At 41.8% G+C, this 25039-nt stretch overlaps 1 protein-coding gene across 1 annotated transcript in view; it reads right to left on the bottom strand.

Annotated features, from left to right (window-relative positions):
- Positions 1-2155: 2155 nt before the first annotated feature.
- The window catches only part of LOC117044650 (spermatogenesis-associated protein 7-like), a 43185-nt gene continuing 20301 nt past the window's right edge, over positions 2156-25039 (bottom strand). The window contains exons 4-10 of the mRNA XM_033145459.1: positions 21847-21968; positions 19060-19532; positions 18907-18967; positions 16739-16785; positions 15201-15278; positions 13483-13540; positions 2156-2535 (exon numbers count right to left, since the gene is read on the bottom strand). Coding sequence (XP_033001350.1) covers positions 2404-2535; positions 13483-13540; positions 15201-15278; positions 16739-16785; positions 18907-18967; positions 19060-19532; positions 21847-21968 — 971 coding nt within the window. The 3' untranslated portion in view covers positions 2156-2403. The remainder of the gene's footprint in view (positions 2536-13482; positions 13541-15200; positions 15279-16738; positions 16786-18906; positions 18968-19059; positions 19533-21846; positions 21969-25039) is intronic.

Below are 25039 nucleotides of genomic sequence, written 5' to 3'. Positions count from 1 at the left end.
CTAAATGTAAGAGAAGCACAGTTAAGCACAGCAGAATGCTGAACTTAATGATAAACATTAAATAGTCTGTCTGAACAGATCTTGGGCCTTGAGGCCAATGGCTCATTAAGTCAGGAAAGACAGAAAGAACTGGGGTAAATCTGACTCTTGCCATAAACATTTAAGCTTCTTTTTAGCCTTCAGCGCCTAAATGTGCTTCTCTTACGTCTTTTTTGCAACTGTGCATAGTGTGTGTGTGTGTGTAGTAATAGCCTTGTTCCAACCTCACAGTGTTCATCAGTCTAAAACGCATTTACAGAAATTTTGCATTAATTAAATATTCCAGGTGGAATCCAATGTCACACTCTTATGAGCGTTCTGTCTGCAGAAGCATTTCAGCCTGTCAGGTGGAATGATCCTCCCCCTTGTGCTGTTCTGAGGTTTCCCCTGACGCCCCTGAGCCAATTTTGGGGGGCATGTGGTGGGGGGAAAGAGGGAAAGCCCCATGGCATAAGCAGTTTTTGAGTGAGCCTTCTGCTGACAGGGCTGCCTAGGTCAGGCATCCCCAAACTCGGCCCTCCAGATGTTTTGGGACTACAATTCCCATCACCCCTGACCACTGGTCCTGTTAGCTAGGGATGATGGGACTTGTACTCCCAAAACATCTGGAGGGCCAAGTTTGGGGATGCCTGCCCTAGGTAAATCCCATCAATTCACTCACTCCAGTGTTAGAAACAGATATAAAAGCTAGGAGCTAAATTGCACCTTGTACCTAGGTTATGAGCGCAACAACGGAATGTCTAGGTTTTTTTATAGCAAAAATACAAAGCTGAAAATTAATGAACTGCAGCTAAAATCTTATGTTCATTTTCACATGGTCTAGTCCTTCCCCTGCCCACCACCCTAATATTCTTAAGAGGGTCTCTTCTCCAGTCTTCAGAGAATAGCTGGAAGTGGGGGGAACAGAAAAATGGTCCTCCTTTCCTTCCATTCTGCAGTTTTAATCTGAATTCTCAGGAGCAGTACTGCACCCAGAGCACAGAAACTGCTCGCGCCAATGAAATTCCCTGTTGCAAAATGCACCTAGAATAGGAATGTCGAACGCTGATTCACTCACATTACTCAAAGTCCAAACTTTAATTTTTTTTCACCTGCTTCTAGTAGTAGTAGTAGAAGGAGGAGGAGGAGGAGTTTGGATTTGATATCCTGCTTTATAACTACCCGAAGGAGTCTCAAAGCGGCTAACATTCTCCTTTCCCTTCCTCCCCCACAACAAACACTCTGTGAGGTGAGTGGGGCTGAGAGACTTCAAAGAAGTGTGACTAGCCCAAGGTCACCCCACAGCTGCATGTGGAGGAGCGGAGACGCGAACCCGGTTCACCAGATTACGAGTCCACCAACTCTTAACCACTACACCACAGTGGTAGTCAGTGCATTTGGATGGAAATTGATACTGCATCTTCAGAAGAGGGGTAGGAAACAGGAAAAGATACTTTTAGTACAATCCTATCCATGCCTATTTAGAAGCAAGTGGACATAGCATTGCAGCCCGATTTTGGACTGTATGGTACCCTAGAAAAAGAAAAAATAAGAAGAGCCTCCTGATTCAAGCCAATGGCCTATCTACACCAGTGTCCTGTTCTCCTGTTCTTTGCCAGCCAAAGAGGGAGACAGAGACAGAGAGAATAAAATCATTTTAATGATCATGACCATTTCATTATATTTACCTTGAGTTTTAACCAAAGTTGGCTGAAACAGCTGCACCCTTCTTTTCGTTTTGTACAGTTCTCCTAATGAACTTTTAAAATGCAGCCAGTTCATTTTCAGCGTCTCCTTGTGCCTCCAGTTCTGGTCCTTCAATTTATGTCCTTGTTAGCTCATTCTCATGACTCCGCTCAAACCAACTTTCAGAACATAAAATTATACACAGTGACGAGAAGGAAGGAAGGATGTATTCATTGTGTCTGGAAGTAGCCAGTGATGAGTTCCTACATTATTCATTCCAGGAAAAATTAGCACAAAGACTGGATCAGAATTGTTTTTGCTTTCATCTAGAAAATAGCAATGCTTCATCTGGCAAGTTGATCCTTGGAAGGAAGCTGTTCAGATAGTTGCTGACCAGTGGCCTCAGGTTTTTTTTTAGAGTTCCCCCAAGCCTACTGATCATTCCCTTTTGTGTAAGGATGATGCTGTTACCAACAGTCAGAATGAGTTCACTATTAGTACATAGAATATAAAAAATGTTTGCATGGAGAAGTCTAGGATTCAACCGCAATTCTCTTCAGATAGTACAATATTCAAGTTAAGTTTCATTAATGTTTACAGTACTCTGAATGCCTCTCTACGTTGTAAATTCCCTTCCTCTCTTATTATAAAGTCTGTTATGCTTGTTTGAGTCTGATGCTTCAGAAGACCATTTTTGACTTAAAAGGTGGTGGCTGTGTTGAGACAGTTTCTCCTGTGCTTCAAGCAAGTGTAAAAGACAGGAGAATCTGGCCGATGAGGGCAGATGTTCAAATCATCCTTCAGGGCTTGAAAAATTCTTCGCATTTTTACCTAATTAAAACAAAAGGGGGGGGTGAAGAGAAAGTTTGTCAGGGCTATAAAAGTGTTGCACACACATATGTACTGTACTTACATTCCTGTAACTGAACAATGTGGGGCAACAGGAATGTATTCTGTATGGGCCTCATTGCAATTTTAAAGAGCTTTCAGTTGTCAAACAGTGCCTCTAGATCAGTGTTTTTCAACCTTTATTGGGCAAAGGCACACTTGTTTCATGAAAAAAATCATGAGGCACACCACCATTAGAAAATGTTAAAAAAATTAACTCTGTGCCTATATTGACTACATATAAAGTAATTCTCTTGAATAGGAATCAAATAAACACAATTTTTCCCACGGAACACCAGGCAACACCTCACGGCACACTAGTGTGCCGCGGAACAGTGGTTGAAAAACACTGCTCTAGATATTCTGGAACAGGTACACTTTTTGCTTTATCCAAGTCTGACTCCTGGCATCTGGGACCAATGCCCAACATCATTTTGAGCACTTGTTTCCTGCCCCTACACCTGATGTGTAGCATAACCGCCATCAGGACAAAAATCACTTGGGACTCTGCCAGATAAGACCAGAACCACTGTACCACAGTGCCCAAATTCCCATCCTATGGAGTCAGTCAGAATCAGGAGCAAGGTTGCAATTCCCCAATCTATCCAAATGACCAAGGCTGATTTGAACACGTATTGAAATGGTTCTAGAGAATCCGTTATCCATGAATTCCTGTAGCTGCCCCATCATGGCCCACTCCAACCCCTTTCCTAAAAAGGCAGTATTTGTGAGTGGTCAGTAATTAGTCCAGACCAATAGGTCCAGGGACAGCTTTAAGAGTAGTGGTACCACCATCTCATTCAAGGCAATAGAGACAATCCCCCCCTTAATGAACTGGTAACCATTGAATGTCCTTCTCCCTGCCACATATGAATCATCTGTTCCTTAATTTCGATGTATTGTGATTACATATCTTTTTGTCCACTTTCCATAATCCATAAGATTGGATCCTGCTATTTCTGAATTGTTTTTACATGTTTTTATAATGCTGTTTTATGATATTCTTTTATTGTATTTGTGTTAGTTTTGTATACTGCTTTTAAATATTCAAAACATTTTTAAATGTTTAAATACTTAAAAGTTTTTTAGAAATGCTTTTGAATAAATGAACAAAACACCTGGAGGGCATCAGGTTGGCATAGGCTGACCTATGTCTTGCCAGCATGACTCCCAGATAGTTCACCTGCCCCCTCACCACATTTCCCTGCATTTTATAGATCCATTTTTGTTGTTTAATATCTGACTTAATGTGCTGTTCAAGAATCATAATGCAAATACCTGTCCTTCCTTGTCCTTTCTCAGCCTTGGCTCTTGAATTTAATATCAAGAGCAGTACGCAGCAATCTAAATTTTTACCCGATACCCTTAGAAACAATTCAAGGGGAAGAAACAAAAAAACAAGAAATCCATCTTTTGTCACAATTGTGTTTGTTTCCTCATTTGCAAGTGTTTCCATTATATACTTTTGGAGGCCTGAAATTTATTAATGTCACAGAAACAATTGCTCAAATTCAGATGGCCAAAGAATCTCCCTGAATGGAACTCGCTTGTGTTGATGGTCATATGTGAGGCAATTCAGGTGCGATCCTGGAAGCAACAAGCTGAGCTGAAATTTCTCAGAAGACTTCCCCCCCCCCCCACGAGAAATATTCTGAGGTTTTCCTCTCTCACACTTCTTCTGGAGACGGTAACAATCTTTCAGGACCTTCTCTGAATATTATTCGCTATTGTTTTCTGGCAGGAGACAAACACATCCCCCTCACCCTCCATCCTGGAATGACACTAGGCTCGGTACAGTATGAATGATACAGAATGATAGCTAGTCTGCCAACACGGTGGCAGCTGTTGTCGCTTTTAGCAGCAGCAAAAGTAAAAAGTAAAGAACCTTTCAGTGGGGCAGGTCGGGGGGAGAAGGCATGCATAAGATAAGCCCTGCTGGATCAGACCAGTGGCCCATCTAGTCCAGCATCAGGTTCTCAGACCAATCAGATGCCTGTGGAAAGCCTGCAGGCAGGACCTTAGCGCATAAGCAGTCTCCCCTCCTGCAGTTTCCAGCAGCTAGTATTCAGAAGCATACTGCATCCAACCGCAGAGGAAGAACATAGCCACCATGGTTTCTAGCCACTGATAGCCTTGTCCTCCAAGAACTTGCCTAATCCTCTCTTATAGCCATCCAAGTTGGCGGCCATCATTGTGGGAGGGAAATGCGCTGCATGAAGGTGTGTTGTTTTTTGTAATGGGAGACTGCAAGAATATAAAAAAAAATACAATCAATATTAAAATTAGTTAACCCAGTTGATCTATTTGAAAACAAGCAGGTCAGCACACATCAAAATAGCCTTGCTCTGAGAACAACACTGATAGTTAACACATTACATTTCCGACCCTCACAATTAGGCACAATAATTATGGGCTGTTCATTGGCTTAGTTTCACACTTCACTAAGTTCTACTTTACTAGGATTGCCATATTTTAAAACATGTAAAATTCCTGACACCCCCAAAGTTGTTGAGCCCCAGCATCTCCAAGAGCCGATTCTTCTTATTAGAGCAGGGAAGGAAGGGGTCGTCCCGTCCCCCATTTTTTTAAAGTGTGAAAAAACCCCTGGAGACCCCCCCCAATGAAAATGGCCAGGCCTTATTACACCCCTATCTCCAACACGGCCCCCCACCTTACTTTCCCCTCTACTACACCCCACCCAGCTGCTCAGGCCCCCAACAGCCCTCAGAAATGTGTAGTGAGGCGCTGCAACCTTCCTCTCCCCCCCCCCAAAAAAACCTCGAACTTACCACAGCCGGTTATGTTCCCCTTCCTCACAGTTTGCTGCCCTCGCTATCCCGGCCTATCCAGGTCTTGTTTAAACTCTTTCCTGGGCACACGCACATACTGTTCCCTGCCCGGCCCCCATCTCCGCCTTGACGGTGATGCAGTTGGAAGTGGACGGTGGCCATGAATGGCTGCAGCCCGCCCTGGCAACATGAGGATGTGCTTGCTGCCATGTACCTGATGGGTGAGCCGAACCAACACCGCCACCTCAACCCTCTCTGTCCAGGTGGCCGCGCCAGCAGCTCCTGAGTGCCCAGCTGCAGACCCCCTCTCGCTGCCTCCGCCACCACGACACCGCTGGCACGGGGTCCCTTTTTCAACCAGCTAGGGGCAGCTAGACTGCTGTGTTGCCTTCCTCCTCCACAGACTCCTCACTCTGCCCCACCTCCGGCTAAGGGAAGTGACATTTTGTCACTTCTACTGCTGCTGGGGGGGGCAGCCTACCCAAGAAATAAAAAAAACAAAAATGGGGGAGGACCGGGGGGGGGAATGGGTTGTCATACGTTCAGGAAATTCCGGAGATCTCTCAACATTCAACAAATTCCCCTGGGCGCTCTTTGAGGCATCCAATTTCTGTACATGTCTGGAATTTTCCGGACATATGGCAAGCCTAACTTTACTGCTTCCTATCCAGAGAAAGAAACGATGCTATATTGTGCCTGTGTGAGTTGTAAAACATTTGCAGTGTTCAACTGATACTCATTACATAAAACCGACAATCTCAGCTGTAACTATCATTGCCGACTCAGAAGTTAAGCTGTGTCCAGCTGAGCTAATCCATTCTATGTGTGTATATAAAGTAATATAATATTTATGCACAATGAACAAAAAAATAGCTATTTCTTTTTCACTGGCACTGCAGAAATATTATTCTCTTTCAGGACTGCATTTAGGCTATATTAATATGTCTGGACTGTCTGACGGGGGGGGGGGATGGGTTTATTTTGGGATTTAAATGGACACTTTGCTTTGGTTGCTGTGGAAACCCTAGGTTCATTTAGGGACTTTAATAGTCTCTTCCACAGGGTTACTGCGAGTACTTCTTCACATAATTAATCTGTGGATTCCTAGGATGTTGCGATGACGACGCTTACTAATATAATAGTACATATAGGTAATTGGTTAGAATACGTGGAGGAGAAGTATAGAAATGTATATTCATAGACAGTACACTAAACTGTTAATAACAATAATTTATCATTTATACCCCGCCCATCTGGCTGGGTTTCCCCAGCCACTCTGGGCGCCTCCCAACAGAATATTAAAAACACGATAAAACACAAAACATTAAAAACTTCCCTAAATAGGGTTGCCTTCAGATGTCTTCTAAAAGTCAGATAGTTGTTTATTTCCTTGACATCTGATGGGAGGGTGTTCCACAGGGCGGGCGCCACTACCAAGAAGGCCTGTTTCCCTGCAACCTCACTTTTCACAGGGAGGGAACCCTGGGAGCTGGACCTCAGTGTCCAGGCTCAATGACGGGGATGGAGACGCTCCTTCAGGTATACTGGGCCGAGGCCATTTAGGGCTTTAAAGGTCAGCACCAACACTTTGAATTGTGCTCAGAAATGTACTGGGAGCCAATGTAGGTCTTTCAGGACCGGTGTTATATGGTCTCGGTGGCCACTCCCAGTCACCAGTCTAGCTGCTGCATTCTGGATTAATTGTAGTTTCAGAGCTAGTTGGGCTATTGATGGTCGAATTTTTATGCTTTCTCGTTTTTTCCCTTTTTTTCCATAGCAATATGGCACATTTGGAAATAGGGAGGCAGCTGACTGGGAACAATGGGAGGAAAGGCATGGTTACTTAGGGTGAAGACATCTCTCTTCCTGAACACTTGAAATATTTTAGTGACTCGTTTAAAATACAGCTACCTTGCCTTTCTGTTCTACCCAACTATTCAAGGTGATCAATATAATAATGGGTTAAAAACAAATCCAATTTATCAAACTAAAATCTCAATAAAACAACACCTCACATGTTAAATAACAGCAGAAAAAATGACGCCAGAATTGGAAGACCCCTCAAAGGTTGTCTAATCCAACCCCTAGTCAATGCAGAAAATCCATTAGTGCCATTTCTTTATAGTGAATAAATGTGGGCCCCCTTGTCCTCTTGTTTCTTGTGGAGAGAAATGCTGAGCTACGAGATCAGACCACAGAAGCCGTAAAATAACTGTTGTGCCCTCACCTTACTCAGTTATATATAATTTTTGTGCAGTTTTGGGTGAGGGAGGACTTTTGAAATGCTGTATGTTTAAAGCCATTACACAAATAGCAGCAATATGAGGCAACCCTCTCATTTAACTCCAGAGCTTTCCCAGAAAGAATTTACTGAGAAATAGACCTCACAGAAAACAAACCAGGATTGCAGCTCCTGAGCTTATTATCATCCATTGCACAAAGTAGAGTGCATTTTACGGATACATTTTGGTGGCTAATTTTTAAAAAGAGAAAGGCGAAAGGGCTCTTTCCGCTTTGCTGGATTCTTGGTGTTACTTACCCAGGTAGACTCAGTAAAGTTCTCAGAAATATTTATCACAGACATATTATGGCCTCTTCTGTTGAAATGTGTTCAAGTCATAGATTCTAAGGCTGCAGGTGATAAATATTCTTTAATGGCTCATTATTCTGCTCTGTAAGTGACTCTTTATGAGGACAATGAAAAGTAGACTTCAACATATTATCAGTGTCCAAGCAGAGCAACTTAGACTGTAACCCTAAACACACTTACCTGGGAGTAAGGCCTAATGAATACAGCTGGACTTACTTCTGAGTAAGCATGCATAGGGTTGCACTGTCAATATACAACGTACAATATGCTTGGGCAAGGGAGAGTGCAACCAAATAAGAGGATGTTAGACAAAAATGTGTGGATTTATTGATGAATATTGACAACTGAAGATGTAAAACACAAGAACATATGGAAGGGAACATTCATGGCTTGTGAAGGAAGTAGAAGTATCCTAAATCATCATCACCATCTTTTTAAAATACCCATTAATTGGATTAAGTTCTAAGAAAGTGCTAAAAATCCTGTCATAAAAAGAAATTATGTTTTGGTGTTTGGTGTCTGGATTTAAATTAGTTTTTTGGGGGCGGGCAGAATATTCTCTAGGATAAAAATAACGTTTCAAGAATGTTCACCTTTTGTGTGTTGGTGTGTTTCCGCAACAGATATAGTTACAAGCACACAGAGACACAAAGGGGTATATAATGTACAGTGGTACCTCAGTAATCTGTTCTGGAAGACCATTCGAGTTCTGAAACGTTCAAAAACCGGAAACTCGATATGGAAGTCTCAAAACCGAAAACTCAATATGGAAGCCGCCTTGAAAGTTCGACTTCCGAGGCGCGTTCAAAAATGGAAGCATTTATGGTGTTTGAGTTCCGAAACGTTCATCAACAGATACGTTTTAAAACAGAGGTACCACTGTATATACTGTGTGTAGGGCCGGCACCTGAGGTTTATCACAAAATGGTGTCTCCCCTGCCAGGGAAGAAGGAGTGACTGAAGATCTACATCAGGAACAAGGGGGAAAGAGGGAATAGGAGCCTGTTCTTTTAAGAAACAGTGTGAACCCTGGAGAAAGCAAAAGAGGAGGTGGAAGAAGAAGAAGAAGAAGAAGAGGAGGAGGAGGAGGAGGAATTTGGATTTGATATCCCGCTTTATCACTACCCAAAGGATTCTCAAAGCAGCTAACATTATCCTTTCCCTTCCTCCCCCACAACAAACACTCTGTGAGATGAGTGGGGCTGAGAGACTTCAGAGAAGTGTGACTAGCCCAAGGTCACCCAGCAGCTGCATGTGGAGGAGCGGAGACGCGAACCCGGTTCCCCAGATTACAAGTCTACCACTTTTAGCCACTACACCACACTGGCTCACAGAGTCTAAAACTCATGCATGTTTAGTCAGAAATAAGAATGCTAGATGAGCGCTGGACTTTGGTGAGGAAGATTCCAAACATGCAGTCTAACCATTTTTTAAAGCTAAATACAAAAGAAGTTTAGTTTATGGACCTTCTTTTCAAAAGTCCACCCATGTAGTCTTCACAGAAGTGTTCAAGTTAAAAGTTTTCTGATGATTGTCCCACCTGTGACAGCATTTTTTCCTTAATTTTGTTTGGTTAAATTTCTTAAACTTAATTTCTGATTGCATAGTTGTAACCAATAAACATAGATTTAAACAGATATGCTGAGTTTATCATTGATTCACCTCCCAACTCACAGAGTTTTTCCATAAATCAAAATTATCTCAAGCTCCATGTCCTTTTTTTGTTCCACCCGTGACAATACTTTAACATTTAATAAAATTGTGAAAAATATCCATAAAAATAAAAAAAAAATAGTAAAATGTTCAGTTTAGTAAAATAGTAAAATGTTCATATTAAGAACATAGTTTAAATTTTGGTTGTTAATTTTTATGTATATTTTACATTGTTACACATGTGTGAATACCAAAAAACATGGTCCAAGTGTCCCACCCGTGACAATGGAATGGCCTGGCTTCACTGGGATCAAAGGTGCTTGCATTCAAAGACAGGATCCTGCTGCGACATGTCTTAAAGGATAGGAGTCATTTTGGGGGCAGAGGATTTGCAATGGCAGCTCACGAAGTTTCGGCTGCAATGGTAAAGATCGACAGAATTTAGTTCACTGTTCACCAGGAGCAGCCCAAGCCATTTTGCTCCCTGAGGTGAGTTAGAATCATAGAATAGAATCATAGAGTTGGAAGAGACCACAAGGGCCATCCAGTCCAACCCCCTGCCAAGCAGGAAACACCATCAAAGCATTCCTGACAGATGGCTGTCAAGCCTCTGCTTAAAGACCTCCAAAGAAGGAGACTCCACCACACTGCTTGGTAGCAAATTCCACTGCCGAACAGCTCTAACTGTCAGGAAGTTCTTCCTAATGTTTAGGTGGAACCTTCTTTCTTGTAGTTTGAATCCATTGCCCTGTGTCCGCTTCTCTGGAGCAGCAGAAAACAACCTTTCTCCCTCCTCTATATGACATCCTTTGATATATTTGAACATGGCTGTCATATCACCCCTTAACCTTCTCTTCTCCAGGTTAAACATACCCAGCTCCCTAAGCCGTTCCTCATAAGGCATCGTTTCCAGGCCTTTGACCATTTTGGTTCGCAGGGATGGTTTTCCACTGCACTCGAGGGCAGCAAGCTAGCTTAGCTTAGCAGACCACATGGCACGCATTACTAGCCTATTTCCACCCCCCAGAATTTGCCCCTGAGGCAGCTGCCTCACTCTATCAGCCCTGTTTGTGTGTGTGTGTGTGTGTGTGTGTGTGTTTGTTTGTGTGTGTGTGTGTGTGTGTGTGTGTATTACGTGAAGGTCAACATGTTCAAATATCAGCTCTTTTAGTGTGATCATATCAAATGCCCTCATACCATGCAGGATTTGACTTCAAGAAGGATGAATTTTAGAACTGCCTAGCCAATGACAATATAAATCCATTCATTTTGATGAACCATTTTGCGGAGTGCCGTTATCTACAGAGAAAAGTAACCTAAAATTCTTCCTTGGTTGTGCTTTAACAGATTTTGTACAGCCCACTAACTGTTATTCACACTAATGTCTGAACACTACCATCACCAAAACTACCCATTCCACTTAGAATGACATGAAGCCTCTCTACAACCTAATTACTTTGCAGTTATCTAGATTACCTCTTAATCGTCCTTTATAGTGAACATAGTTAACTCCCACATAACCTCTTGTTTCAGGGAACACTGTTAAAGAACTCTAGCGCTTAACAACAAGATGGGACAGCCCCGTGGTTTTAGGATATCTAGTGCAATTTGAAGCTGTTTCCTGGTTTGCAAAAACAACAACAACAACAACACCTCACCCACCCACCCAATCCCAGTTTGTTTTGGCAGTTTTGGAGTGCTGGCGCTGAGTGATGGAAACCTGAAATGGGAAAGTGATTTTGGGGCGGGCACAAAGAAAATCTACAAGATGGTTCAAGGGGAAGTGGAAGGCTGCAGATTTAGGTTACACAGGTGGTGGCTCCCCCCCTTTCCCCTTTTTGTGTTCTATGTCCATTATGGGAGGACACTTAGCTGGCCATCCACTTGCAAGAATTCTGCTGGCAAGTGGTTTCTGATGGGCAGCCAGTGGCGACAATTTCCCACCTCCAGAAATACATTCTATGTGGAACGTCATAGTGGAAACCTACATACTGCATTTTTTTGGAGCAGGGAACTCATCAGTGCTCCATCAGCAGAGCTTTCATTCTGGTTGACCACCTCCCTGATATCCATTACTCTCCCCCTGTCCCCTGAGACAAGGAATCGGAAGGAATCCACTTCTCCACCATACTACATACATACCTAAGGCAAATTCGCAGTCTTCCCTCCTCTCAGAATTAGCTCATCTTCCAGGAAATTGGCAAAATGCCCTTTTCCAACTTACCCTCTATGCGTTGAACTGGGGTATTTGATTGGGGTAGGGAATTTTCTATCAGCCCTAATAAGATCCTTGTGGGCTTCCTGAAAGCATGTGGTTGTTCACTATGAGAACAGAAAACTGGACTAGATAAGTCTTTGGTCTGAACTCAGCAGACCTCATCTGATGTTCCCCAGAAGCTCAGAAAATAGTCATTACCCAGTGTCCCATGATTGTGGAATCATTTTAAAGCAATAATGACTATACAGGAAATCAATTTATGTTAGATAAACATAAACAGGAGGGCAACAACTGAAAATATTTGTGAGGAGAGGGTTCGGGGGGGGGGCAGGAAGACAGAAGATGTTTATGTATGAACCACCCTGCTCCACACCATGTCGGTAAACTGTAGTGTCACCTGTCTTAGGAGGGATACTCTGCAGTTCTGCCTACCAAACCAGCCGCTACTGCATGCTGCTCAAAAGTTCCTGTAATGTTCCTCCCCTGCCATATTTCAAAAAGTAAAAACCAGGACATCCTGAAAGTTGTTGAGCTTTTTTACAAACACACACACACACACACACACACACACACACACACACAATTTTTCCTTGCCAAAGATCCAGGACAAACCACTACCTTCTGGAAATTCCCCCCAGATGTCAATTCCACCTTTCAAATCCCAGTAATGTCTATAAAAACCAGTCATATGGCAGCCATATCCCCCACTTCTTCTGTTGCTGCACCATGGACAAGCAAGAGTTGGACTTGTTGCACCATCCAGATCTGGGTTCATGGTTTGTTTCTCCCCAAACAAATAAACCTAGCATTTGAGAATTGTTTCTGGACTCCAGATTGCTTTGTTTGCCATGCAGCAGGAGCAGGGGAGGAGCACCACGAGCACTTTTGAGAAGCGTACACAAGCACACTGCTCATTCACATCAAACCACTGGTGACGTGTGAACTAGACCAACGAATGCATCATTAACTGAGATTTGCATTATGGCAAACAGTGCTATGAAGTTTTCATTTTGGGTGACGAGTCCCTCCCTAACCCCCTCCCCCCATAACATTTTGTATTTTTATTTGAAGATGCAGCCACGCCTGGTGCTGCCTTGTATTTGCCTGGTTCCTCTTAACATGCACTTTGCACCATCAAAGCAGGTTTCAACGAACGCCTTTTGAAGCCAAGTGGACTTCAAAGTTGGTGGCAAGGCTTTGTAGTTCAGCTCATGCATCTAACTGACTCGTTTCTAAAACTGGAGGATTGCAAATGTTCACTGGCTTTATCTGTTGCTTCAAACAGGAGAAATGCATAGTGGCAATAAGGGCCTTTCTTCACTTAAATGAGGACCTGGACAGCTGCATACTTCATCAAATGCTAAGTTACATTATCGGTTTATCGCCAAGGGGAGGGAAGGATTGAGGTTGGGGTTTTTTGGTTTTTTTTGCCTGCATCACATATAATCCACTCTGAAGCTGTTAATTCATTCATTAGGCATCTAATTGTATTCTCTTTTTAATTAAAAAGTGTAGCAGCCCAAATGGTATACATTGTTATTCGATCTACGTAGATGCAGGGCTACTGCATTGCTGGTAACACACACACAGAGAGACACAAGTGTGTGTGTGTGTGTGTGTGTGTGTGTGTGTGTGCTCACCTCATCAAGGTCATACCTTCTTTTTCTAGTGTGCATCTGAAATACATCGCTCACTGCCCTTAGAAAGAGAATGAAAAATGTACATCAGCAGAGACATGAAAGAGAGCCAAAATAAAGCAATGAAAACAGCAACAAGAAAAATAGATGCTGGCCTATTTTTGAAAGGAGTATAGAGAAATCCTGGTTCTTCCCTTTGGATTTCCACTTTAATGTTATAAAAAAAAAAGTAAGGGCACTTCTGTAGAAACAACTTTAAGGTTTCCTTCAAATACTATGTTTGTGTCAGATGATCTACAGAGCAATCCTATGCATGTCAGTTCAGAAGCAAGTCCCTTTCATTTCAGTGGAGTTTACTCCTGAGTGTGTATAGGATCGCAGAGGCAGCATGTGTAGAGCTTTGCACCTAAACATTTTATTTATTAAAGGGGGGGGGATAATTCTTGGTGCTTTGTGCATGGAAATAATTACTGCCAAGTACTCCTCTATAGTTATTGACTCTTTTCCTGATGTATCACACTTTGACCAGCTAATTTACATCTTGTGCTATATTCTGATGTAGAGTGTTTTGTAGAGAATTATATACATGACTTAAAAGCATTATGGATAACAAAAAGAAAATGGTGAGAAATATGGAAAAAACTAGAGGTCGCCTTTATGGCTATACTGTGGGAACCCATCCTTGAAAGATTCCATGTTGGAAGTGTCAGCCTACAGGAAGAAATGCTAGATATTTGTGCTTGAGCCCATTTGCGGGAGTATTTTACCGCCTGCATTGCTGCTTTGTGTGAAAGTTTTCTAAGTTTTGAGGAACAAGTACTTGACCTTAGTGATGTCATGAGTAGAAACATGTCTTCAACAGCAAAAGTTCAGAGCAGAATCATTTTATCCAATTATTAATAGATTACTCACTTGCATGAAGTTCACATATTATTGCCTACAAAATTGCACTTGGCAAGTTTCGATTCCTCAGCAATTTGACTGAGATGTCAAGTGAAAACATCTTCAATGCTGCTACAGATTTACAAGAATGTTACCCCAAAGACCTTGACAAATTGTTTCCTTAGGCATTTTTTTCCCAGTTTAAGTGTCTTGTGAAACCGTCGTGTTTGCCAATGCCTTCCCTAAACATTATATGAGATAACAAAATGGAGAGCGCTTTCCTCAATGTAGATGTTGCCCTCTGAATTTACTTGTGGTTGCCCACCACCAACTTCAGTGCCTAGAGGTGGTTTTAAAAAATGGCACAATGAAAAAAATGAAGTAAGGGCAAACATGCTGAATGCAAGACTAAACACTTTGGTGCTGATAAGTGCAGGAGCAAGTCTTCTGCGCAGCGTAGCGTTTGAGAACATAATCAATGACTTTACAGAAGCAAAGGCAAAAAAAGGTCAACTGTAAGGTAAAGCTTATTTTCTGTCTAACTCTTAATCATTTCACCTGGTACCAGACAACATATGTGCACTGTTAATTTTTAGGCCCCTAACTCGCAACGTTTCTTTTTATACTGCACTTTTCTAGTGCATTGTCTGCCCTTGTTTTATTACTACTGCTGTGTTGTTAGTGGGTTTTTTATGTTTTATACTGCAACAGACATATACACATAACTGAACAGTGTACAATTCTGAAAACCCATGATTGACTGGGTCTGTAGTCCGACAACATTCAGAAGTTCAGAGATTAGCCACCTAATTAATTGTTAGTAAAAACTGAGTACTCACTCCTTGCGGTAACAGCTTCTCCTCAAAATGTCACTTGCAAGTTCCTGGAGAAACTGAAGGTACTTCAACTCTTCTTCTCTTCATAAGCATGAAACAGAACACCAAGATAAGTAAATTAAAGAAATACTGCTTTTTATGTGTTACCAATTTTGCTAGCAACTTCAAGTACATTAGAGGAAAGGCAGATCAATGGACATGACCTGTCAAATTTAAGCATTTTGTAGACCCACTGGTTTGAATGCGACAATAAAGCTAATAGGTGTTACTCTTGCATTTATTTATTTTTAATGTTGTGATTGCTTCAAATACCATGAAGCATTTCAGAGGCCCTGGCTTCAACTCATGCCATGTCATGGAGATCCCATTTCACCTCTGAAATTCCAAAAATCTATCTAAGACTCCCCACTTTGCTGTGGGACTCGGGAGTCATTTGAATCCAACACATACCCCTATTAGATATGCCTAACTTGAACACACTAAAAAGGGCCCCATTTGCAATATACATTTAAGGCAGTATCATACCACTTTAAATAGGCATGGCTTCTCCCAAAGAATCCTGGGAACTGTAGTTTGTTAATGGTGTTGAGAGTTTTTAGGAGACCCCTCCCCAGTCCCCTCAGAGAGCTACAATTCTCAGAGTGGTTTAACAGTCAATCCCTCTTCCCAGGGAGCCCTGGGTATTGTAGTTATGTAGGATGAATGGAGTACAACTCAGTACCCTTAACAAACTACAGCTCCCAGGATTCTGTGCAGGGAGCCATGGCTGTTTAAAGTACAGGACTGTTTTAGATGTATAGTGCAGATGGGGTCTAGGGCTATTGGTCCCTTCAGCTAACTTACAGGCTACTTCACAGCCTCATGTAGTTACTGCACTAAAATCCTTTAATTGCCAGTGATAGAACAAGATAGAACCAGTTGCAGGCTAAGTCTGCTCTGTCCCTGAGGCACAAAATGTCACATCAATATGGGAACTAAGTGAGAGAATCAGGAAATAAGGCAGGAGCAGAAAGTCAGGGACACAAAAGAAAAAACACAGTTTGAAGGGAACACACCTTCAACCAGCAAGGAAATCAATGCAGAGAGTAAGGAGTTAGAGCAGGAGAAAAGCATAGCAGCAGAAGGGATATTTATTTTGAAGAAATAAAGACTTCAGTTTTACATAAGCCCAGACTCTTCATTAATAGTAAACTCTTTTAAAAGCACGTGTCACCCAACTTTGACTGTACTGCGGTCTATGAACCAGACACATCCTCCTTGTTTTTCCTTGTACACCTATATTGTACTGATCAGTGACAAGATAAAAGTTACAAAGACAGAGAGAGGATTTGTCCTGCAAACAGGATGCTGGACTACATAACCATTTGGCTTTCAGTGTGACCTAGCAGGCCTCTTCTGAAGTTCTTATAATTCAGTTATCTTCATATTCCAGGTTGTCTGAATCTTTTATAAGCACCAGGTTTTTAGTATTGCATTACATAGGAACGGGTGTGTTGCTGTTATTATTATGATTGTGATTAAATAATGTACAATATACTTACTTTGCAAGAAGCAGTGAGTGAAGAGAAATTGGGTTATGTGGGTGTTTCTACAATGGACAAAAAGAAAACAAGCAATTGCTTTATATTCTAGTATCGCTTAATCTTGTATTTTGTAATTTTACAATACTGTAGTTAGCTTCCTGCTAGAAGCATCATGCGAACTAACAGCGGCCTAACCACTGTTTGCTTTCTAGAAAAGTACCCTCTTTTAATAGGGAAGCTCATAAAGTACACAGTGTTTACACATGCACAGAGAAGATGTCCCGGGAATCAGTATGAGGAAAGGTACTTGAGAATTGACCATAACTCACTCAGGTGCAGTTCTTAAAATATAAACAACACACACACACACACACACACACACACACTCCTTGCATTTATTTGTTTTGTTTTACATGTCAATATTGTTTACAAAAGAATTGCATTACGTATCAAATTTGAGCCTGCTTTCTGCTTGGATGAAGATAATAAAAAAATATTTATTATTTTAAATGAAATAGGGCAAATGCTCAGGTATAGGCAGCTCCCATTTTGTGCACATTCAAAGCATGTGCATGCCATTTTCTAACCCGGAAGAGGGCAGGGCGTAACAGGGGAAGGGTGGGCTTATGCAACCCTCGTGCAAGTCGGGGTTTGCCTGTATAAGCTTCAGAGTTTAAAATCTGTGAGTCCCTGATCAAATTTCGCAATAGGTTCATAAGGGAAGTAGATGGTGTCCTTCATGCTGTTGGAAAGTTTTTTGATCCAGTGGAGACTCAGCAGTGGAAAAGGGAGGGAAGGGATTTTTGCTGATTCTCCCTCCCACTGCAGCCGCCTTGACCCCACTCCCCACCCCACAGTCTACTCCAAAGGGTTCAGAACTTCACTGGAGGTGAGGTGGGGCTCTGGGACAGAGAAAGAATCAGCAAAAATTGCCTTCATCCCTGTTCTGCTGAAAGACGACTTCACTGGATCAAGGACCTTCTGACAGCATGAAGGTTACAATTGTGCTGTTTCTGATCTCATGAAAAATAAGTGAAAACCCAGGCAAATTAGTCTTCCAGTCGTGCCCTATTTCCTGTTGTTTTACCAAAGAGGCAAAACTGTTGTTTTACCAAAGAGGCAAAATGTTCATTGTTGAGCCTTGCTTTGAAAGGTGCAAAACAGGTCTGGAATTTTTTTGCTTAGGAAGGGGTAGGCCAACCACACAATTTTTACACCAGCTGTGGTCTACTGAAGCCCAGGAAGGCACTTTTGATTATAAACGTGCTTTTGTGTGCTTTCGTGATACGTTAGGAACGTTGGAAGCTGCCTGAAACTGAGCCCACAATTGGGCCCCTCTAGCTCAGTATTGTCTACACTGAAGGGCAGTGAATCTCAAGAGTTTCAGGCAAGGAGTCTCTCTCAGCCTTACTTGGAAATATCAGGATTTGACCTCCCCCTTCTGCATCCAAAGCAGATGCTCTAACACTGAGCTACAGTCCTTCCCTGTATTCTGAAACTGCTCTTATTTTCCATTTTCCATTTTCCATTTCCATTAATCAGGAATATCCAAAAAGAAAAGCAAAAGGAGAAACTTTATGTTCAGGCATTTCCTTTGTTATTTTTTTAAAGTGTAAAATATGGCAAAGTGAAAGGATATTGTGTTCCTCAAGATCTCTGACTACATTACTTTAACCGAACACATTATTTGTGCTTTTACAGTCTCATTTTTTACAGGGAGAATACTGGGTTGGGTGATTCAGCAATTATGCTTTTAAACACATATTATCATATGCTTTAGGATCAGTCAGTAGAGCGTGAGACTCTTAATCTCAGGGCTGTGGGTTCAAGCCCCATGTTGGGCAAAAGATTCCTGCATTGCAGGGATTCTATGAGTCTATTGTTTATTTTAAGGTTAGGTCTGTTATTTTAGATCAAAAAGGGCCGCTGTTATCATCCCCCTTGAAATACTAGATTTCCCAAGTACAATTTTCAATTGCTTTCATACCAGTTTGAGTTAACAGCAGCTAATAACATTATTCACTGTGGATTTTTTTTTTAAAAAAAGTTTAGCCATTCATGATGCATTTCTATCATGTTTGTAATTGCTTTTTAAAATCATACTACGCTTAAGACCAGAATTGCTTATATTTCTGAATATTTATGCCCGTGTAATTTCATTCAGCACCCAAACAGGGAACAACAACCTTGACTGGATGCCTCACAGAGTAATCTGCATAATATCTTAGACATTCATCTTCCGAAGACCTGAAAAATGAAAAATGAAATGTTGAACAACACTGACAAAACATGGCTGGGTTTAGCTCACTACATGCAAACTAAGCTGATGAGTTTTCTACCTGTTAAACTTATTTGGTCTCTTGAACGATTGTTGATGAAGTGAGGGACTTTTCTTTCCATGTGGGCCATTATAATACCTGTATTTTGAAAGGTATGGCTTGCTTGCTGTTTTCAAAACTCTGGGAGTGAAAGGCTTCACTGTTTCAGTGAACCACTGTGCATGTCTGTCCAGGAGATCAGCAGCAAAAAAATTATTCTGACGGATTTGAAGCTTCTCCTTTCTGGTATGGCTCAGAACTGGCAGGTGAGACTTGGTGGATGAAAGAGAACGTTGCAGGAATATACTTCTGCCACTGTTTTGAGTCTGAGATAAAGACCACTGGACAATATCATGGATGGCCTCCTCTGCTCTTAGGACTGGGGAATGACTACTTGAAAGCATCTTCTTGAAACACAGAGGAGAGTGCTGCTCTGTTTTTTCCAAGGATCGCATTCGTCCACTGGAAGTGTAAGTCGGGCTGTTCTGTAACCACTGCAGATGAAAGAAAAAACATTTCCTGACTACTTTTGTTACATCGTAGAGAAGGTTTTTTTTTCATGTTGTAAGCCATCTTCAGCATGGTTTGAACTATGGAAAGGCAGCATACATAATTATGTATGTGTGCTTTTGTTCAGGACTGGCTCGGTTCACGTGTCACGGTAAACCACAGTTAATGCTACATGGTGTTATATTGCGACTGCGGTTTGTAGGTTTGCACCTACAAAACATCACTAGCGGACCATCAGTTGCGTAGACCTGACAAAAACCATTTCTTCAAAACATAGAAGTAACCACAATACCTCATCTCTGCATCAATCTCTAAATTGTATTTGGTTAGGTGTTACATGACTTCCTGCATATAAGACCAGAGAGAAAGTAGGCCTCTTCAGACAGGCAGGTGATGGGGTTTTTTGGGCAAGTATATTCCGCAACATGTCATTGATGCAATAATGAAGTATTAATGGTGGATTTATACTGAACCATCAGCACATAATAAGCTGCTCAGTGATGCTTCCCCTAATGTTACTGCAATATTGCCCTCTAAAGGGCCACTCTTGAACTAAAGCAACTACAGTGGTACCTCAGTTTAAGAACAGCCCTGTTTACGAACGATTCGGTTTACGAACTCCGCAAAACTGGAAGTAGTGTCCCGGTTTGCGAACTTTACCTCGGAATCTGAATGGTGGAAGGGCACCGGCGGTGTGAGGCCTCATTTGGGAAAGCGCACCTCAGTTTAAGAACAGCTTTTGTTTAAGAATGGGCTTCCAGAACGGATTAAGTTCATAAAATGAGGTAGTACCACTGTATTGTTTTCAGCCCAGCCAGCTCTTTGCCATGCTAGGTTTCTAGTTCCATGATTTTTTATTTTTTATTTTATGCAAGGGAATATTTTCTAACCACAAGGATTTCCTTCTCTTTTTTAAAATGCATGGGAAATATGCAAAACTCTGCTTACCCAAAGTCTGCAGTGGGACAACTTGATCACTTCAGAATTCTTACCCCTTTATTATGTGGCATGTTTGCAGCTGAGGACTCGGTTGCACATAGAATTTACCTTGCCAGGGTCTGACTTAGAAGTTCCCAAAAGCTGTGTGGGTTGTTTTTTTTTTATGTTGGAGCAGGTTTGCCACGATGGCATCACCGTTCCTTGTTCAGGTGAGGCAAAAAACAACAGGATGAAGTGAGTGGCTGGGATATTGAGCAGAAGGTGGCACTGAGCACAACTTAGGTCATCGTGTCAATGTTTATGGCAAATGTCTCCGACTCACAGGAACATGCCAGATCACATGGGGCATGGACCAATTAGTTTCAGTTGAAGAGTGGGCGAAGCAAATGGTGCTGGGGAAAACAGTTTAAATTAAATACTGACTGTACAATGCCTGGCTTAATACTAATATAATAGTAATAAGAACTTTAATTAAAACAAAAACAAGCTACGTTGAGTAAGGGGTAGCCAGGGGTGGGGAGAAATGCTGCCGCTGAGCAGCCACCAACCCAAAGGAGGGCAGCTTGTTCAGCACACAGGTCCTCCAATCTGGAAGAAAGCAGATTTAAAGCACATTTGAAAAATCCTGGTAATTTTAGTTTGTTGCGGTTGCTGGCAACTGTGAGGTGCAAACCACAGTTCCCAGGATACTTTAAGGGAAGTAACTTGGTTTAAATGTGCATTAAATGTATGGTCCCTTCTACAATTCTATGATTCAATGATTCATTCCAAATGCAAGATTATCCTGATTTCCACCCCATGGTCATCACCAGACTATCATATGAAACTATGTCTGGAGATCCATGAAATTTTAAAACAATATAATGCTTTCATTTGTACATTTAGGTAACTTAGACTCTGGACTTATTGGTCTAAAATGGGGAGGACTTCTTTTAGATGGTAGATGGTGCTACTTCACGTAATTCATAAATTAAATAATATATAATAAGTTAAAAATGTGGTAAGCCAACCTTGCTGGGTTTCTCATTCTGTTGAGTGGGGCCATGGACCTCTGCCCTCCCCACAAATCCTACCCTGATGGCATGACTGAGTTCTTATTTTCTTTCCAGCTGCCAGGTTATATTCAAGCATTTATGGACAACCTGGAAGTCTAGATGGTTGCTTTACTTTTTTAAAGGAGGGGGGGGGGAATGGAAAGCTGAGATTGTCAGACTTCTTAATAGGAGCAGAAAGTGCCAGCCACAGATTGAGCTAGCTTGGGACGTTGTCCCTTGGGAGCAAACCAGGAAGGCAGGTAATGTTTCAGTGCCTTCAGAAAAAAGTTACATACAGATTGCACAATCAAGATCCTCCGCATACTTTACAATTCTCTGTGGAAACACTCCTGGGATGACATGGAGGTCCAGAAGGGATCCGGGACATTTCTTTCTTGTATTTCTCAAGTGCTTTAATGAGTGCCTCTCTTTTCTGCTGGTCCTGGTCTGCATACAGGAAAACAGGAAGGGTTTGTAAGCACAAATTAAATGGCATTTCAGCTTCTTGGAGTACAATAAATAAGTACAATGGCATGGATAGAAGCTGGACTAGGAGTGCTCCTGCAATTACATGTATACCTTCACCTAGGTGGGAATGGATGTCTCAAGTCTATTTCTTGTCCAGGTCACTTCTTCATCCAGCGCATTGCTAAACGAGGAAATTGGTTCCCCCACATAAGAAGCAGTGATGACCACCACCTTCTACCACATGTGGTGGACATGCAAGGTAACAAAAGCATTGTGGGAAATGATATATAATGAATTGAAAAAAATGTTTAAAATGGCTTTTGTTAAAAAAACCCAGAAGCTTTTTTATTTGGAATTGTAGGTATTCCAAAGGAGCAGAAAAGACTTTTTATGTATGTGACAACAGCCACACGGATATTACTAGCCCAGAGATGGAAAGAAGACAAAGTCCCTACCAGAGTGGAATGGCAAACTAAGCTGTTGCATTATGCCGAAATGGCAAACGTGACCGGAAGGCTCAAGAACCAAGAAGAACAAAACTTCAATAAAGAATGGGGGAAATTTATAATTTATCTTGGAGGCCACTGTAAGCAGATGAAAACATTAGCAGGATTGTAATAACACTTGTAGCAAATATTGTGGGCAAAATGGAGAGAGATAAAATATGGATTATGAAATAATATGCAGTTGAAAAGGTTGACAATAGGACCCATGGAGGTGGGAAGTCCAGAGATTTGGAGAAATCTCTAAATATGTATTTTGTATTGTTATAATTCTATATTTGTAAAATCAAATAAAAATTATTTCAAAAAAGAAGAAAAAAAGTAGGGATGGCCACCAACATGTATGGATTTAAAAGGAGTATAGCCTTATACAGGGCTTTTTCTTCAGCTGGAACTCTCTGGAACTCAGTTCCGGCCATTGCCATTATAAGAAAACAAGGTGAGTTCCAGCACCTCTTTTTCTAGAAAAATACCACTGGCCTTATCCTTCACAAATTTATCGATTGATGGCTACTAGCCATGATAGGAATGTTCTACCTCTTACTCGAATACAAGTTGCTATAAGTCACAAGCGGGGAGAGAAAACACTGTTACACTCAGGTCCTTTTTACAAGCTTTCCATAGGCATCTGGTTGATCCCTGTGAGAACAGGAAGCTGGACTAGATGTGGGAATTTTTGTTTTTGTTTGTTACTATCTTAAGCATTTTTGTGATTTCATAGTGTGAACCACCTTGTGATCCCTGGATGAAGGGCGGTATACAAATTGAATAAGTAAACAAATTATCTTTGGATTGCAGCTACGAGGAGTGCCGAAACAGCACTCTTCTCAGCCTCTTTGGTGTAGTGGTTAAGAGCAGCAGACTCGTAATCTGGGGAACCGGGTTCGTGTCTGCACTCCTCCACATGCAGCTGCTGGGTGACCTTGGGCTAGTCACACTTCTTTGAAGTCTCTCAGCCCCACTCACCTCACAGAGTGTTTGTTGTGGGGGAGGAAGGGAAAGGAGAATGTTAGCCGCTTTGAGACTCCTTCGGGTAGTAAAAAGCGGGATATCAAATCCAAACTCTTCTTCTTCTAAGATCAGGGTCAGTCACTGGTCTTCAGCTTAGGAATGTAGTCAAGACCATTGGTCCATGAAACTCAGCACTGTTGGCACTGACTGACAACAGTTATCCAGGGTTTCAGGCAGGGGGGCCTTCCTAGGCCTATCTGGAGATGCCGGGGATTGAACCTGGAACTGCAAAAGCAGGTTCTCTACCATGGAGCTATGACAATTCCCTGCAGTTTGTGAAGAACAAGTGGGTTGCAGCGGTGGCACCATGATTCTTTCAAATGCTTTTAAGACAAGAGAAGGAGAAAGGGAAAGGAAGAACAGTAGGCTGTAGGCAGGAAAAACAGAGGATTATTAAGAGACACTAAGAGGGAAACAGAAGGGAGGGAAGAAAGAGGGAGGTGGACATCATATGATAAAAAAATTAAAAGTGGGTCCCATGATATAGGCCGAGTTAAAGTTGGGTCTTAAAAGGTTGAAGATAATTAGTCTCGGTGTGCCTTGTAACAATATCTCCCCAGAGTGATTTGAAGGACATAGTGGTGCCTCCAACTTTGAGATGTTAGAGGTCAATGCGAAAAGTATTGCGCTAAAAGCACATCATCTAACACCCACTAGCCTCTGCTCCAAGTAAGGAATCTTGGAAAAAGCATCATCCTATGTTCCCTACAACATGAATAGCAGTGTTTTGTGTATTAGCAGGGAAATGCTACATGGCATAAGCCAGGAAAAAGCAATTGTTTGCAGAAAGGAATCCACTCATCTATTTTTCCATCCACAAACAATTGCTTTTTGCAATATTTTCATTAGCATTTTCTTCTGCTCATGGTAATCAACTGTGTGCATTAGTATATCTGGCACCCACTCACATTCAGGAGAAGTCGTGTCTGGCACCGTTGACTTAACAGAATTGATTGCCCATCATCATCACTGTTTTCCTTGTTCCTGTTGGCATGGCTATAAGTGACAGCTGTCTTCTCAGTCACCATTACTCTTTTGGGAACATATCCAGGGCACTGTATAACCAATTTGTCGAACTCAGTACAAACAATGTGATAAAACAATTTACTCTGTGCAAGAAAGCTAGAATGCTAGAAAGCTGGATATGGAACAACTGATTGGTTCAAAATTGGGAAAGGAGTACGGCAAGGCTGTATATTGTCTCCCTGCTTATTTAACTTATATGCAGAATCCATCATGCGAAAGGCTGGACTGGGTGAATCCCAAAGTGGAATTAAGATTGCTGGAAGAAATATCAACAACCTCAGATATACCGATGACACAACTTTGATGGCAGAAAGTGAGGAGGAATGAAAGAACCTCCTAATGAGGGTGAAAGAGGAAAGTGAAAAATATGTTCTGAAACTCAACATAAAAAACTAAGATCATGTCCACTGGTCCCATCATCTCCTGGCAAATAGAAGGGGAAGAAATGGAGGCAGTGAGAGATTTTTCTTTCTTGGGCTCCATGATCACTGCAGATGGTGACAGCAATTA

Source organism: Lacerta agilis, chromosome 3 (genome assembly GCF_009819535.1).
Source record: "Lacerta agilis isolate rLacAgi1 chromosome 3, rLacAgi1.pri, whole genome shotgun sequence".
In the NCBI taxonomy this organism is placed as follows: domain Eukaryota; kingdom Metazoa; phylum Chordata; class Lepidosauria; order Squamata; family Lacertidae; genus Lacerta; species Lacerta agilis.
Note: the sequence above shows the minus strand (reverse complement) of the source record. Positions and strands in the feature narration are given on the sequence as shown.